General features: G+C 43.9%; 1 protein-coding gene across 3 annotated transcripts in view; it reads left to right on the forward strand.

Annotated features, from left to right (window-relative positions):
• The window catches only part of PPP1R37 (protein phosphatase 1 regulatory subunit 37), a 50,035-nt gene that overhangs the window by 7,593 nt on the left and 26,311 nt on the right, over window positions 1-16,131 (forward strand). For 2 of the 3 annotated variants that reach the window (XM_082299617.1, XM_082299616.1), the window contains exons 3-5: window positions 2,094-2,139; window positions 6,804-6,904; window positions 12,210-12,329. In XM_082299617.1, the coding sequence (XP_082155743.1) occupies window positions 2,094-2,139; window positions 6,804-6,904; window positions 12,210-12,329 (267 nt within the window). Of the gene's footprint in view, window positions 1-2,093; window positions 2,140-6,803; window positions 6,905-12,209; window positions 12,330-12,829; window positions 12,849-16,131 lie in introns of those variants that run through there. The other variant, XM_082299618.1, reaches the window with a different exon arrangement.

Consider the following 16,131-nt stretch of genomic DNA (forward strand, 5'->3'; position numbering starts at 1 on the left):
GGGTAAAATTGGGGTAAAATTGGGAAAGGTTGGGGGAAAGGTTGGGGGAAAATGGGGTAAATTGGGATAAATTGGGGTAAAAATGGGTAAAATTGGGATAAAATTGGGGTAAAAATGGGGTAAAATTGGGGAAAATTGGGATAAAATTGGGGGAAAAATGGGATAAAATTGGAATAAATTGGGATAAAATTGGGGTAAAAATGGGGTAAAATTGGGATAAAATTGGGTAAAAATGGGGTAAAATTGGGGGGAAAATTGGGATAAAATTGGGATAAAATTGGGGTAAAAATGGGGTAAAATTGGGATAAAATTGGGGTAAAAATGGGGTAAAATTGGGGGAAAATTGGGATAAAATTGGGGGAAATTGGGGAAAATTGGGGTAAAAATGGGATAAAATTGGGGCTAAAATTGGGGTAAAATTGGGATAAAATTGGGGTAAAAATGGGATAAAATTGGAATAAATTGGGATAAAATTGGGGTAAATTGGGAAAGGTTGGGGAAAAATTGGGGGAAAAATGGGATACATTGGGATAAATTTGGGGTAAAAATGGGGTAAAATTGGGGGAAATTGGGGAAATTGGGATAAAATTGGGGGGAAATTGGGGGTAAAATTGGGTAAAAATGGGGTAGGAATGGGATAAAATTGGGATAAAATTGGGAGAGATTGGGGGGAAATTGGGGGGAAAATTGGGCAAAATTGGGATAAAATTGGGGTAAAATTTGGGTAAAAATGGGGTAAAATTGGGGGAAATTGGGGGGAAAATTGGGAAAGATTGGGGGAAATTGGGATACAATTGGGGTAAAAATGGGGAAAATTGGGATAAAAATGGATAAAATTGGGGTAAAAATGGGTAAAAATGGGATAAAATTGAGAAAGATTGGGGGAAAATTGGGATAAAATTGGGGGAAAATTGGGGTAAAATTGGGAAAGATTGGGGCGAAAAATTGGGGTAAAATTGGGGGAAATTGGGATAAAATTGGGATAAATTGGGGTAAAATTGGGAAAGATTGGGAGAAAAATTGGGGGTAAAATTGGGGTAAAATCTGGGTAAAAATGGGGGAAAATTGGGGGAAAATTGGGTAAAATTGGGGTAAAAATGGGTAAAATTGGGATAAGTTGGGGTTAAAATTGGGATAAATTGGGGTAAAAATTGGTAAAATTGGGGTAAAATTGGGGTAAAGTTGGGAAAGATTGGGGGAAAAATTGGGGGAAAATTGGGATAAAATTGGGGTAAAATTGGGGTAAAATTGGGATGGGAATGGGATTTAATTTGGATTTAATTGGGATAAAAATGGGATTTAATTGGGATGGGAATAGGGTGAAAATGGGGTAAAAATGGGATAAAATTGGATTTAATTGGGATTTATTTGGGATAAAAATGGGATTTAATTGGGGTGGGAATGGGGTAAAAATGGGATAAAATTGGGGTAAATTGGGATAAAAATGGGGTAAAATTGGGATGGGAAAGGGATAAAAATGGGGTAAAAATGGGGTTTAATTGGGATAAAATTGGGGTAAAAATGGGATAAAATTGGGGTAAAAATGGGATAAAATTGGGATTTAAGTGGGATTTAATTGGGATAAAAATTGGGATGAAAATGGGATAAAATTGGGATGGGAATGGGATTTCATCAGGATTTAATTGAGATTTAATTGAGATAAAAATGGGATTGAATTGGAATAAAATTGGGATTTCATTGGGATGGAATTGGGATAAAACTGGGATTAAATTGGGATGGGAATGGGATAAAAATGGGATTTTCCCCATGGAAAAATTCCCAATTTTTCCTCTCCCTCCCCCCCCCCCCCCCCCCCAAAGGATTTTGGAATCCTTTCGGAATTTGGGGATTTCTTCTCCCCAAAATCCCAATTTTCCTCATCCCCTTTTTCTTTTTTCCCGCTTCGAGAATTCCGGGAATTCCCAAATCCCCGCGAGAATTCCCAAATTTTCCTCTGGGGGGGAGGGGGGAGGAGCCTTTTCCCGTTTTTTCCCATGGAATTCCCGTTTTTTCCCATGGAATTCCCTTCTCCTTCTCCTTCCTTCTCCCCACTTGGAAAATTCCCTTTTTTTATTTTTTTTGCTGTTTTCCAGGAATTTAAGGATCTGGCTCCCAGGATTGACTGCTTGGATCTCAAAGGTGAGTCCCTTTTCCAGCTTTTTTCCAGCTTTTTTTCCAGCTTTTTCCCACCCTTTTCCACCCTTTTTCCAGCCTTTTCCCACCCTTTTTCCTTCCCTTTTCCAGACCCTTTTTCCAACCCTTTTCCAGCTTTTTTCCAGCTTTTCCCCACCCTTCTCCAGCTTTTTCTCCAACCCCTTTTCCAGCTTTTTCCTTCCCTTTTCCATCCTTTTTCCTTCCCTTTTCCAGCCCCTTTTCCAGCTTTTTTTCCACCCCTTTTCCTTCCCTTTTCCAGCCCCTTTTTCCACCCCTTTTCCAGCTTTTTTCCAGCTTTTTTCCACCCTTTTTTCCACCCTTTTCCAGACCCTTTTCCAGCTTTTTTCCAGTCTTTTCTGCCCCTTTCCCAGCCCTTTTTTCCTTCCCTTTTCCAGCTTTTTTTCCACCCTTTTTCCTTCCCTTTTCCTTCCCTTTTCCAGACCCTTTTCCAGCTTTTTTCCACCCTTTTTCCAGCCTTTTCCCACCCTTTTTCCTTCCCTTTTCCAGACCCTTTTTCCAACCCTTTTCCAGCTTTTTTCCAGCTTTTTCCCACCCTTCTCCAGCTTTTTTTCCAACCCCTTTTCCAGCTTTTTCCTTCCCTTTTCCAGTCCCTTTTCCAGCTTTTTTTCCACCCTTTTTCCTTCCCTTTTCCAGTCCCTTTTCCTGACCCTTTTCCAGCTTTTTTCCAGCTTTTTTCCACCCTTTTTTCCACCCTTTTCCAGACCCTTTTCCAGCTTTTTTCCAGTCTTTTCCGCCCCTTTCCCAGCCCTTTTTTCCTTCCCTTTTCCAGCTTTTTTTCCACCCTTTTTCCTTCCCTTTTCCTTCCCTTTTCCAGACCCTTTTCCAGCTTTTTTCCACCCTTTTCCATTCTTTTTCCTTCCCTTTTCCCACCCTTTTTCCTTCCCTTTTCCAGCCCTTTTTTCCTTCCATTTTCCAGCTTTTTTTCCACCCTTTTTCCTTCCCTTTTCCAGCCCCTTTTTCCGCCCCTTTTCCAGCTTTTTTCCAGCTTTTTTCCAGCTTTTTTCCTTCCCTTTTCCTTCCCTTTTTCCTTCCCCTTTTCCAGACCCTTTTCCAGCTTTTTTCCACCCTTTTTCCTTCCCTTTCCCAGCCCTTTTTTCCTTCCATTTTCCAGCTTTTTTTCCACCCTTTTCCTTCCCTTTTCCAGCCCCTTTTCCAGCCCCTTTTCCAGCTTTTTTTCCACCCCTTTTCCTTCCCTTTTCCAGCCCCTTTTCCAGCTTTATTCCACCCTTTTTCCTTCCCTTTTCCTTCCCTTTTTCTTTCCCCTTTTCCAGCCCCTTTTCCAGCTTTTTTCCAGTTTTTTCCCACCCTTTTCCAGCCCTTTTCCACCCCTTTTCCTTCCCTTTTCCAACCCCTTTTCCAGCTTTTTTCCATCCTTTTTCTTTCCCTTTTCCACCCTTTTTGCTTCCCTTTTCCAGCTTTTTTTTTCCACCCTTTTTTCCACCCTTTTCCCACCCTTTTTCCATTCTTTTTCCTTCCTTTTTCCTTCCTTTTTCCACCTTTTTTCCAGCCTTTTTCCACCCCTTTTCCCTTCCCTTTTCCTTCCCTTTTCCAACCCCTTTTCCAGCTTTTTTCCATCCTTTTTCTTTCCCTTTTCCTTCCCTTTTTCCTTCCCTTTTCCAGACCCTTTTCCAGCTTTTTTCCACCCTTTTCCCACCCTTTTCCCACCCTTTTCCCACCCTTTTCCAGCCGTTTTCCAGCCCCCTTTCCTCGCTCTGTTCCCGAGGGAATTCCCGGCTGGGAACGAAGCAAAATTTGGGAATTTTTTCCTTTTTCCTGGATAGAAATTTTTAAGAAAAGCCCAAATTCTTTGGGAAATATTCCCAGATCCGAGCTGGGAATTCCTCGGGAATTCCTCAGGAATTTCTCGGGAATTTCTCAGGAATCCTTTGGGAATTTCTTGGGAATTTCTCCAGAATTTTTCGGGAATTTCTCAGGAATTTTTTTGGAATTTCTCCAGAATTCAGGAATTTCTCCAGAATTTTTGGGGGGGAATTTCTCCAGAATTTCTCAGGAATTCTTTGGGAATTTCTTGGGAATTTCTCCCAAATTTCTCCGGAATTTCCTTGGGAATGTCTCGGGAACTCCTCAGGAATCTCTCAGGAATTTCTTGGGAACTCCTTAGGAATTTCTCAGGATTTTTTGGGGAATTTCTCGCAAATTTCTCGGGAATTTCTCAGGAATTCCTCGGAATTCCTCAGGAATTTCTCGGGAATTTCTCAGGAATTTTTCAGGAATTTCTCAGGAATTCTTTGGGAATTTCTCAGGAATCTCTTGGGAATTTGTTGGGAGCTCCTCAGGAACTTCTCGGGAATTTCTCAGGGGTTTGTTGGGAATTTCTCAGGAATTTCTCGGGAATCTCTTGGGAATTTCCCGGCAATCCCGGAGCGCTTCCCCTCCCCCGCAGCCTCCCCGGGCCCTCCCTGGGGATCCTCGCCCGGATTTTGGGCCCTTTTGGGGCCTTTTTGGGCTTTTTGGGGCCTTTTTGGGGCTTCTGGGGCCTTTTTGGAGCCTTTTGGCCCTTTTTGGGCCCTTTTGGGCCTTTCTGGGGCCTTTTTGGGGCCTTTTTGGGCCCTTTTGGGCCCTTTTTGGAGCCTTTTGGGCCCTTTTTGGCCCTTTTTGGGCCCTTTTTGGGCCCTTTTTGGGGCCTTTTGGGCCCTTTGGAGCCTTTTTGGGGCCTTCTTGGGGCTTTTTGAGGCCTTTTTGGGGCCTTTTGGGGCCTTTTTGAGGCCTTTTTGGGGCTTTTTGGGGCCTTTTGGCCCTTTCTGGGCCTTTTGGGTCCTTTTTGGCCTTTTGGGGCCTTTTGGGCCTTTTTGGGCTTTTTGGAGCCTTTCAGGGTCTTTTTGGGCCCTTTTTAGGCCCTTTTGGAGCCTTTTGGGACTTTTGGGCCTTTTTGGGGGCTTTTTGGGGGGTTTTGGGCCCTTTTTGGGGCCTTTTTGAGGCCTTTTGGGCCCTTTTGGGGCCTTTTGGGGGTCTGTTTGGGCCCTTTTGGGGCTTTTTGGGGCCTTTTGGAGCCCTTTTGGAGCCCTTTTGGGCCCTTTTTGGGCTTTTTGGGGCCTTTTTGGTGCCTTTTTAGGCCCTTTTGGAGCCTTTTGGGGACTTTTGGGCCCTTTTTGGGGCTTTTTTGGGGATTTTGGGCCCTTTTTGGGCTTTTTGGGGCCTTTTTGGGGCCTTTTTGGGCTTTTTGGGGCCTTTTTGAGGCCTTTTGGGCCCTTTCTGGGCCTTTTTGGGTCCTTTTGGGCCCTTTTTGGGGCCTTTTTGGGGCTTTTTGGGCTTTTTGGGGCCTTTTGGGCCCTTTTTGGGGCCCTTTTGGGCCCTTTTTGGGCCCTTTTGGGGCTTTTTTGGGGCTTTTTGGAGCCTTTTGGGGCCTTTTTGGGGCCTTTTTGGCCCTTTTGGGGCCTTTGGGCTTTTTGGAGCCTTTTGGGCCCTTTTTGGGGCCTTTTGGGGCGTTTTTGGGCCTTTTTTGGGCCTTTTTGGCCCTTTTTAGGCCCTTTTGGAGCCTTTTGGGGACTTTTGGGCCCTTTTTGGGGCCTTTTTGAGGCCTTTTGGGCCCTTTCTGGGCCTTTTGGGGGTCTTTTTGGGCCCTTTTGGGGCTTTTTGGGGCCTTTTGGAGCCCTTTTGGAGCCCTTTTGGGGGTCTTTTTGGGCCCTTTTGGGGCCTTTTTGGGCCCTTTTTAGGCCCTTTTGGAGCCTTTTGGGGACTTTTGGCCCTTTTGGGGCTTTTTGGGGCTTTTTGGTGCCTTTTGGGCCATTTTTGGGCCTTTTGGGGCCTTTTTGGCCCTTTTGGGCCTTTTGGGCCCTTTTGGGCTTTTGGGGCCTTTTTGGGCGCCTTTTGGGCCTTTTTGGGCCCTTTTTAGGCCCTTTTGGAGCCTTTTGGGGACTTTTGGGCCCTTTTGGGGCTTTTTGGGGCTTTTTTGGGGCCTTTTTGAGGCCTTTTGGGCCCTTTTTGGGCTTTTTGGGGCCTTTTGGGCGCTTTTTGGGCCCTTTTTAGGCCCTTTTGGAGCCTTTTGGGGACTTTTGGGCCCTTTTGGGGCTTTTGGGGGCTTTTTTGGTGCCTTTTTGAGGCCTTTTGGGCCTTTCTGGGCCTTTTTGGCCCTTTTGGGGCTTTTGGGGGCTTTTTTGGGGCTTTTTGAGGCCTTTTTGGGGCCTTTTGGGGCCTTTTTGAGGCCTTTTTGGGGCTTTTTGGGGCCTTTTGGGCCCTTTTTGGGGCCCTTTTGGGCACTTTTTGGGCCCTTTTGGGCCCTTTTTGGGGGCTTTTTGGGGCCTTTTGGGGGCCTTTTTGGGGCCTTTTTGGGCCCTTTTGGAGCCTTTTGGGGCCTTTGGAGCCTTTTGGGGCTTTTGGAGCCTTTTTGGGCCCTTTTGGGGCTTTTTGGAGCCTTTTGGGGCCTTTTTGAGGCCTTTTGGGGCCTTTTGGGCCCTTTTTGGGCCCTTTTTGGAGCTTTTTGGGGCCTTTTGGGGCCTTTTGGAGCCTTTTGGGCCCTTTCTGGGCCTTTTGGGTCCTTTTTGGCCCTTTGGGGCTTTGGGGGCTTTTTTGGGGCTTTTTTGGTGCCTTTTGGGCCCTTTCGGGGGATGTTTGGGGCCTTTTCCGGGCGCCGCGGCGGCGCCGGTGCCAGAATTCCGGGATTTTTCCAGGGGAAAAGCTGGATTACCGCGCCTGCGAGGCCCTGGAGGAGATCTTCAAGCGGCTCCAGTTCAAGCTGCTGGACCTGGAGCAGACGAGCCTGGACGAGGACGTGAGTGGCCTTCCGGCAATTCTCGGCAATTCTCGGCAATTCTCGGCAATTCTCGGCAATTCTCGGCAATTCTTGGCAATTCTTGGCAATTCTTGGCAATTCTTGGCAATTCTCGGCAATTTTTGGCAATTCTTGCAATTCTCGGCAATTCTCGGCAATTCTTGGCAATTCTCGGCAATTCTTGGCAATTCTCGGCAATTCTCGGCAATTCTCAGCGGTTCCTGGTGCTCGGGAGCGGCCCCAGCCCACATTGCGGGGCTTTTGGGGAATTTTTCCTGCTTTTCCTGGGATTTTTCCTGGTTTTCCGGGGATTTTTTCGGGGATTTTTCCGCTTTTTCCTGGGATTTTTCCTGGTTTTTCCTGGGATTTTTTCGGGGATTTTTCCGCTTTTTCCTGGGATTTTTCCTGTTTTTTTCTGGTTTTTCCTGGGATTTTTCCTGTTTTTCCGGTTTTTCCGCTTTTTCCTGGGATTTTTCTTGGTTTTTCCTGGATTTTTTCCTGGGATTTTTCCTGGGATTTTTCTGCTTTTTCCTGGGATTTTTCCTGGTTTTTCCTGGTTTTTCCCAGGATTTTTTCCTGGATTTTTCTGCTTTTTCCTGGGATTTTTCCTGGTTTTTTCCTGGTTTTTCCCAGGATTTTTTCCTGGGATTTTTCTGGTTTTTCCTGGGATTTTTCCTTGGTTTTTCTGTTTTTTCCTGGGATTTTTCCTGGGTTTTTCTGCTTTTTCCTGGGATTTTTCCTGTTTTTTTCTGCTTTTTCCTGGGATTTTTCCTGGTTTTTCCGGGGATTTTTTCGGGGATTTTTCTGCTTTTTCCTGGGATTTTTCCTGGTTTTTTCTGCTTTTTCCTGGGATTTTTCCTGGGATTTTTCCTGTTTTTTTCTCCTTTTTCCTGGGATTTTTCCTGGTTTTTTCTGGTTTTTCCGGGGATTTTTCCTGGTTTTTCCGGGGATTTTTTCTGGGATTTTTCCGCTTTTTCCTGGGATTTTTCCTGTTTTTTCCTGCTTTTTCCTGGGATTTTTCCTGTTTTTTTCTGCTTTTTCCTGGGATTTTTCCTGTTTTCTTCTGCTTTTTCCTGGGATTTTTCCTGGTTTTTTCCTGGTTTTTCCTGGGATTTTTCCTGTTTTTTTCTGGTTTTTCCTGGGATTTTTCCTGGTTTTTCCGTTTTTTTCTGCTTTTTCCTGGGATTTTTCCTGGTTTTTTCTGCTTTTTCCTGGGATTTTTCCTGTTTTTTTCTGCTTTTTCCTGGGATTTTTCCTGGTTTTTTCTGCTTTTTCCTGGGATTTTTCCTGTTTTTTTCTGGTTTTTCCTGGATTTTTTCCTGGGATTTTTCCTTGGTTTTTCTGTTTTTTCCTGGGATTTTTCCTGGTTTTTTCTGCTTTTTCCCTGGATTTTTCCTGTTTTTTCTGCTTTTTCCTGGGATTTTTCCTGTTTTTTTCTGCTTTTTCCTGGGATTTTTCCTGGTTTTTCCGGGGATTTTTTCGGGGATTTTTCCGCTTTTTCCTGGGTTTTTTCCTGGGATTTTTCCTGGGATTTTTCCTGGTTTTTCCGGGGATTTTTTCGGGGATTTTTCCGCTTTTTCCTGGGATTTTTCCTGTTTTTTTCTGGTTTTTCCTGGGATTTTTCCTGAGATTTTTCCTGGTTTTTTCTGCTTTTTCCTGGTTTTTCCGGTTTTTTTCTGCTTTTTCCTGGGATTTTTCCTGGTTTTTTCTGCTTTTTCCTGGGATTTTTCCTGGTTTTTCCGGGGATTTTTTCGGGGATTTTTCCGCTTTTTCCTGGGTTTTTTCCTGCTTTTTCCTGGGATTTTTCCTGGTTTTTCCGGGGATTTTTTCTGGGATTTTTCCGCTTTTTCCTGGGATTTTTCCTGGTTTTTCCTGCTTTTTCCTGGGATTTTTCCTGGGATTTTTCCTGTTTTTTTCTGGTTTTTCCTGGGATTTTTCCTGGTTTTTTCTGCTTTTTCCTGGGATTTTTCCTGGTTTTTTCTGGTTTTTCCGGGGATTTTTCCTGGTTTTTCCGGGGATTTTTTCTGGGATTTTTCCGCTTTTTCCTGGGATTTTTCCTGTTTTTTTCTGCTTTTTCCTGGGATTTTTCCTGGCTTTTTCTGGTTTTTCCTGGGATTTTTCCTGGTTTTTCCAGGGATTTTTTCGGGGATTTTTCCACTTTTTCCTGGGATTTTAGCTGTTTTTTCCGGTTATTTCCGCTTTTTCCTGGGATTTTTCCTGGTTTTTCCTGGTTTTTCCCAGGATTTTTCCTGGGATTTTTCCTCTTTTTCCTGGGATTTTTCCTGGTTTTTTCCTGGTTTTTCCCAGGATTTTTCCTGGAATTTTTCTGCTTTTTCCTGGGATTTTTCCTGTTTTTTTCTGGTTTTTTCACGGGATTTTTCCTGGTTTTTCCTGGTTGTTTTCCCAGGATTTTTCTGCTTTTTCCTGGGATTTTTCCTGGTTTTTCCCAGGATTTTTCCACTTTTTCCGGGGATTTTTCCTGGGTTTTTCCTGGTTTTTCCCAGGATTTTTTCCTGGAATTTTTCTGCTTTTTCCTGGGATTTTTCCTGGTTTTTTCCTGGTTTCTCCCAGGATTTTTCCTGGGATTTTTCCACTTTTTCCGGGGATTTTTCCTGGGTTTTTCCTGGTTTTTCCCAGGATTTTTTCCTGGGATTTTTCTGCTTTTTCCTGGGATTTTTCCTGGGCTTTTTCTGCTTTTTCCCAGAATTTTTCCTGTTTTTTTCTGGTTTTTTCCCGGGATTTTTCCTGGGTTTTCCTGGTTTTTTTCCTGGGATTTTTCCTGGGATTTTCCCGCTTTTTCCTGGGATTTTTCCGCTTTTTCCTGGGATTTTTCCGTTTTTTCCTGGTTTTTCACGGGATTTTTCCCATTTTTTCCTCTTTTTTCCCCGGATTTTTCCTGGTATTTTTCTTGTTCTTTCCTGGGATTTTTCCCGTTTTTTCCTGGTTTTTCCCAGGATTTTCCCCAGGATTTTTCCTGCTTTTTCTCAGGATTTTTCTTGTTCTTTCGTGGGATTTTTCCGGTTTTTTTCCTGCTTTTTCTTGGGATTTTTCCTGCTTTTTCCCAGGTTTTTTCCCATTTTTTTCACCACTTTTTCCCATTTTTTCCCGCTTTTCCTGGGATTTTTCCTGGGATTTTTCTGCTTTTCCTGGAATTTTTCCTGGTTTTTCCTGGGATTTTTCCTGCTTTTTCCGGGGATTTTTCCCTGGATTTTTCCCCACTTTTTCCCGTTTTTTCCTGGTTTTTCCCAGGATTTTTCCCGGGATTTTTCCTGGTTTTTCCTGGGATTTTTCCACTTTATCCCAGGATTCTTCCTGTTTTTTCCTGGGATTGTTCCCATTTTTTCCTGTTTTTTTCCCAGGATTTTCCCCCTTTTTTCCCCACTTTTTCCCACTTTTTCCTGCTTTTCCACAGGATTTTTCCCAGGATTTTTCCCAGGGTTTTTCTTCTTCCTCCCAGGATTTTTCCCATTTTTCCCGGGATTTTTCCTGGAATTTTCTCCAGGATTTTCCCCCCTTTTCCCCAGGATTTTCCCCACTTTTTCCCTGGAATTTTCCCCCCTATTTTCCCTGGGATTTTTCCCCCCCTTTTCCCCAGGATTTTCCCCCCTTTTTCCTGGGATTTTCCCCCCTTTTTCCCCAGGATTTTCCCAGGTTTTTTCCAGGGTTTTTCCCAGGATTTTTCCTGCTTTTTCCTGGTTTCCCACAGGATTTTTCCCAGGATTTTTCCCAGGATTTTTCCCCCATTTTTCCCCCCCTTTTTCCCTGGAATTTTTCCCCCCCTTTTCCCTGGGATTTCCCCAGGGTTTTTCCCATTTTTTCTCCCGGTTTTCCCCCCCCCTTTTACCCAGGATTTTCCCCCTTTTTCCCAAGATTTTCCCCCCTTTTTCCCTGGAATTTTCCCCCCCTTTTCCCAGGATTTTTCCCAGGATTTTCCCCTTTTTTACCCAGGATTTTCCCCCTTTTTCCCAAGATTTTCTCCCCTTTTTCCCTGCAATTTTTCCCCCCTTTTCCCTGGGATTTCCCTGGCGTTTTCCCCATTTTTTCTCCCGGTTTTTCCCCCCCTTTTCCCTGGGATTTTTCCCAGGATTTTTCCCCCCCTTTTCCCAGGATTTTTTCCAGGATTTTCCCCTTTTTTACCCAGGATTTTCCCCCCCTTTTCCCAAGATTTTCCCCCCTTTTCCCTGGAATTTTTCCCCCCTTTTCCCTGGAATTTTTCCCCCTTTTTCCCCAAGATTTTCCCCCCTTTTTCCCAAGATTTTCCCCCCTTTTTCCCTGGAATTTTTCCCCCTTTTCCCTGGGATTTCCCCGGGGTTTTCCCCATTTTTTCTCCCGGTTTTTCCCCCCCTTTTCCCTGGGATTTTTCCCAGGATTTTTCCCCCGCTTTTCCCAGGATTTTTCCCAGGATTTTCCCCTTTTTTACCAGGATTTTCCCCCCTTTTTCCCAAGATTTTCCCCCCTTTTTCCCTGGAATTTTTCCCCCCTTTTCCCTGGAATTTTTCCCCCTTTTTCCCCAAGATTTTCCCCCCTTTTTCCCAAGATTTTCCCCCCTTTTTCCCTGGAATTTTTCCCCCTTTTCCCTGGGATTTCCCCGGGGTTTTCCCCGTTTTTTCTCCCAGTTTTTCCCCCCCTTTTCCCTGGGATTTTTCCCAGGATTTTTCCCCCGCTTTTCCCAGGATTTTTCCCAGGATCTTCCCCTTTTTTACCCAGGATTTTCCCCCCTTTTTCCCAAGATTTTCCCCCCTTTTTCCCTGGAATTTTTCCCCCCTTTTCCCTGGGATTTCCCCGGGGTTTTCCCCATTTTTTCTCCCGGTTTTTCCCCCCCTTTTCCCTGGGATTTTTCCCAGGATTTTTCCCCCCCTTTCCCCAGGATTTTTCCCAGGATTTTCCCCTTTTTTACCCAGGATTTTCCCCCCCTTTTCCCAAGATTTTCCCCCCTTTTTCCCTGGAATTTTTCCCCCCTTTTCCCCAAGATTTTCCCCCTTTTTCCCAAGATTTTCCCCCCTTTTTCCCTGGAATTTTTCCCCCCTTTTCCCTGGGATTTCCCCGGGGTTTTCCCCGTTTTTTCTCCCGGTTTTTCCCTCCCTTTTCCCTGGGATTCCCCAGGATTTTTCCCAGGATTTTCCCCCCCTTTTACCCAGGATTTTTCCCCCCCTTTTCCCAGGATTTTTCCCAGGATTTTCCCCCCTTTTCCCTGGAATTTTTCCTCCCTTTTCCCTGGGATTTCCCCGGGGTTTTCCCCATTTTTTCTCCCGGTTTTTCCCCCTTTTTCCCTCTTTTCCCACTTTTTTCCCTCTCTCGTTCCCAGGGCGCCTCGGCGCTCTTTGACATGATCGAGTACTACGAGTCGGCCACGCACCTCAACATCGGTGCCAACAAGCACCTGGGGGCCCGCGGCTGGCAGGCGGCCGCCCACATGATGAGGAAGGTGAGAATTCCCAAAATTCCCTGGAATTCCCAAGATTTTCCCAGCGTTTTCCCCCAAAAATCCCCAAATTCCGTGAGTTTTCCCCAAATTCCGGCAGTTTTCCCGACTTTCCCGGCGTTCCCGGGGGTTTTTGGGAGGGCAGGAGCAGCACACATGATGAGGAAGGTGAGAATTCCCAAAATTCCCTGGAATTCCCAAGATTTTGTGAGGCATTTCCCAAAAAAATCCCCAAATTTTGCTGGTTTTCCCCAAAAATTCCCCGAATTCTGCCGGTTTTCCCCAAATTCCCGGCGTTCCTGAGGGTTTTTGGGAGGGCAGGCGGCCGCCCACATGATGAGGAAGGTGAGAATTCCCAAAATTCCCTGGAATTCCCAGGATTTTCCCAGCGTTTTCCCCAAAAAATCCCCAAATTCCTTGAGTTTTCCCCAAAAATTCCCCGAATTCTGCTGGTTTTCCCCAAATTCCCGGCGTTCCTGAGGGTTTTTGGGAGGGCAGGCGGCCGCCCACATGATGAGGAAGGTGAGAATTCCCAAAATTCCCTGGAATTCCCAGGATTTTCCCAGCGTTTTCCCCAAAATATCCCCAAATTCCGTGAGTTTTCCCCAAATTCCGGCAGTTTTCCCGACTTTCCCGGCGTTCCCGGGGGTTTTTGGGAGGGCAGGAGCAGCACACGTGGTGAGGAAGGTGAGAATTCCCAAAATTCCATGGAATTCCCAGGATTTTCCCAGCGTTTTCCCCCGAAAATCCCCAAATTCCGTGAATTTTCCCCAAAAATTCCCCGAATTCTGCCGGTTTTCCCCAAATTCCCGGCGTTCCTGAGGGTTTTTGGGAGGGCAGGAGCAGCACATGTGGTGAGGAAGGTGAGAATTCCCAAAATTCCCTGGAATTCCCAAGATTTTCCCAGCGTTTTCCCCCAAAAATCCCCAAATTCCATGAGTTTTCCCCAAAAATTCCCCGAATTCCGTGAGTTTTCCCCAAATTCCCGGCGTTCCTGAGGGTTTTTGGGAGGGCAGGAGCAGCACATGTGGTGAGGAGGGTGAGAATTCCCAAAATTCCGTGGAATTCCCAAGATTTTGTGAGGCATTTCCCCAAAAAATCCCCAAATTTTGCTGGTTTTCCTCAAAAATTCCCCAAATTCCACCGGTTTTCCCCAAATTCCCGGCGTTCCCGAGGGTTTTTGGGAGGGCAGGAGCAGCACACGTGGTGAGGAAGGTGAGAATTCCCAAAATTCCCTGGAATTCCCAGGATTTTCCCGGCGTTTTCCCCAAAAAATCCCCAAATTCCGTGAATTTTCCCCAAAAAATCCCCAAATTCCGTGAGTTTTCCCCAAAAATTCCCGGCATTCCCGGAATTCCCGAGGGTTTTCCCGCCATTCCCGGCCTCTCTTCCTCCAATCCCTGCCCTCGGTTCCATCCCAAATTTCCCATCCCAACTTTTCCCACCCCCCCCCAGGCTCTTCCCAAATTTCCCCATCCCGGATTTTTTCCGGGATTAAAACCAGGATTTGGAGCTCCTCATTCCCGACTTTTTTCCCGCCTTTTTTCCCAAAGAATTCCCGGGAATTCCCATCCTCCCCTCCCCCCTTCCGGCTCTTGCGGGAATTTTTCCAACGTTTTTTTTCCATCCTGGATTTTCCAGCCGGGCCTTGGGGGAGGGGAAATTTCCCCATTCCCGGCTTTTCCCCCCTCTGGAAAGAATGGGAAAAACGGGAAAAAATGGGGAAAAAGGGGAAAAAAACGGGAAAAAAGGGAAAAAATGGGAAAAATGGGAAAAAATGGGAAAAAATGGGGAAAAAATGGGGAAAAAAGGGAAAAAATGGGAAAAAAAGGGGAAAAAAAGGGAAAAAAAGGGGAAAAAATGGGGAAAAAAGGGGAAAAAAAGGGAGAAAATGGGAAAAAAAGGGGAAAAACGGGAAAAGGGAAAAAAAGGGGAAAAATGGGAAAAAAGGAAAAAAAATGGGGAAAAAATGGGGAAAAATGGGAAAAAAAGAGAAAAATGGGAAAAAAAGGGGAAAATGGGAAAAAATATGAGAAAAATGGGAAAAAATGGGATAAAGGGAAAAAAAGGAAAAAAATGGGAAAAAATGGAAAAAATGGGGAAAAAATGGAAAAAAATGGGGAAAAGGGGAAAAAATGGGAAAAAGGGGGAAAAATGGGAAAAAAGTGGGAAAAAATGGGGAAAAATGGGAAAAAAAGAGAAAAATGGGAAAAAAGGGAAAAAATGGGAAAAAAATGGGAAAAAGGAAAAAATGGAAAAAACGGGGGAAAATGGGAAAAAAAGGGAAAAAATGGGAAAAAAGGGGAAAAACGGGAAAAGGGAAAAAAAGGGGAAAAATGGGAAAAAAGGAAAAAAAATGGGGAAAAAATGGGGGAAAATGGGAAAAAAAGAGAAAAATGGGAAAAAAAGGGGAAAATGGGAAAAAATATGAGAAAAATGGGAAAAAATGGGATAAAGGGAAAAAAAGGAAAAAAATGGGAAAAAATGGGGAAAAAATGGAAAAAAATGGGGAAAATGGGAAAAAATGGGAAAAAGGGGGAAAAATGGGAAAAAAGTGGGAAAAAATGGGGAAAAATGGGAAAAAAAGAGACAAATGGGAAAAAAGGGAAAAAATGGGAAAAAAATGGGAAAAAGGAAAAAATGGAAAAAACGGGGAAAAATGGGAAAAAAAGGGAAAAAATGGGAAAAAAAGGGGAAAAAGGAAAAAATGGAAAAAAAGGGGAAAAATGGGAAAAAATGGGAAAAAAAGGGAAAAAATGGGAAAAAATGGAAAAAATTGGGGAAAATGGGAAAAAATGGGGAAAAAATGGGAAAAAAGGGGAAAAACGGGAAAAGGGAAAAAAAGGGGAAAAATGGGAAAAAAGGAAAAAAAATGGGGAAAAAATGGGGAAAAAATGGGGGAAAATGGGAAAAAAAGAGAAAAATGGGAAAAAAAGGGGAAAATGGGAAAAAATATGAGAAAAATGGGAAAAAATGGGATAAAGGGAAAAAAAGGAAAAAAATGGGAAAAAATGGGGAAAAAATGGAAAAAAATGGGGAAAATGGGAAAAAATGGGAAAAAGGGGGAAAAATGGGAAAAAAGTGGGAAAAAATGGGGAAAAATGGGAAAAAAAGAGACAAATGGGAAAAAAGGGAAAAAATGGGAAAAAAATGGGAAAAAGGAAAAAATGGAAAAAACGGGGAAAAATGGGAAAAAAAGGGAAAAAATGGGAAAAAATATGAGAAAAATGGGAAAAAATGGGATAAAGGGAAAAAAAGGAAAAAAATGGGAAAAAATGGGGGAAAAATGGAAAAAAATGGGGAAAATGGGAAAAAATGGGAAAAAGGGGGAAAAATGGGAAAAAAGTGGGAAAAAATGGGGAAAAATGGGAAAAAAAGAGACAAATGGGAAAAAAGGGAAAAAATGGGAAAAAAATGGGAAAAAGGAAAAAATGGAAAAAACGGGGAAAAATGGGAAAAAAAGGGAAAAAATGGGAAAAAAAGGGGAAAAAGGAAAAAATGGAAAAAAAGGGGAAAAATGGGAAAAAATGGGAAAAAAAGGGAAAAAATGGGAAAAAATGGAAAAAATTGGGGAAAATGGGAAAAAATGGGGAAAATGGGAAAAAGGGGGAAAAATGGGAAAAAAGTGGGAAAAAATGGGGAAAAATGGGGAAAAAAAGAGAAAAATGGGAAAAAAGGGGGAAAATGCGAAAAAATAGGAGAAAAATGGGAAAAAATAGGAGAAAAATGGGAAAAAAGGGAGAAAAAGGGAAAAAAGGGGAAAAAATAGGAAAAAAATGGGGAAAATGGGAAAAAATGGGAAAAA

This window comes from Coloeus monedula (assembly GCF_965178545.1).
Source record: "Coloeus monedula genome assembly, chromosome: 33".
NCBI lineage: Eukaryota > Metazoa > Chordata > Aves > Passeriformes > Corvidae > Coloeus > Coloeus monedula.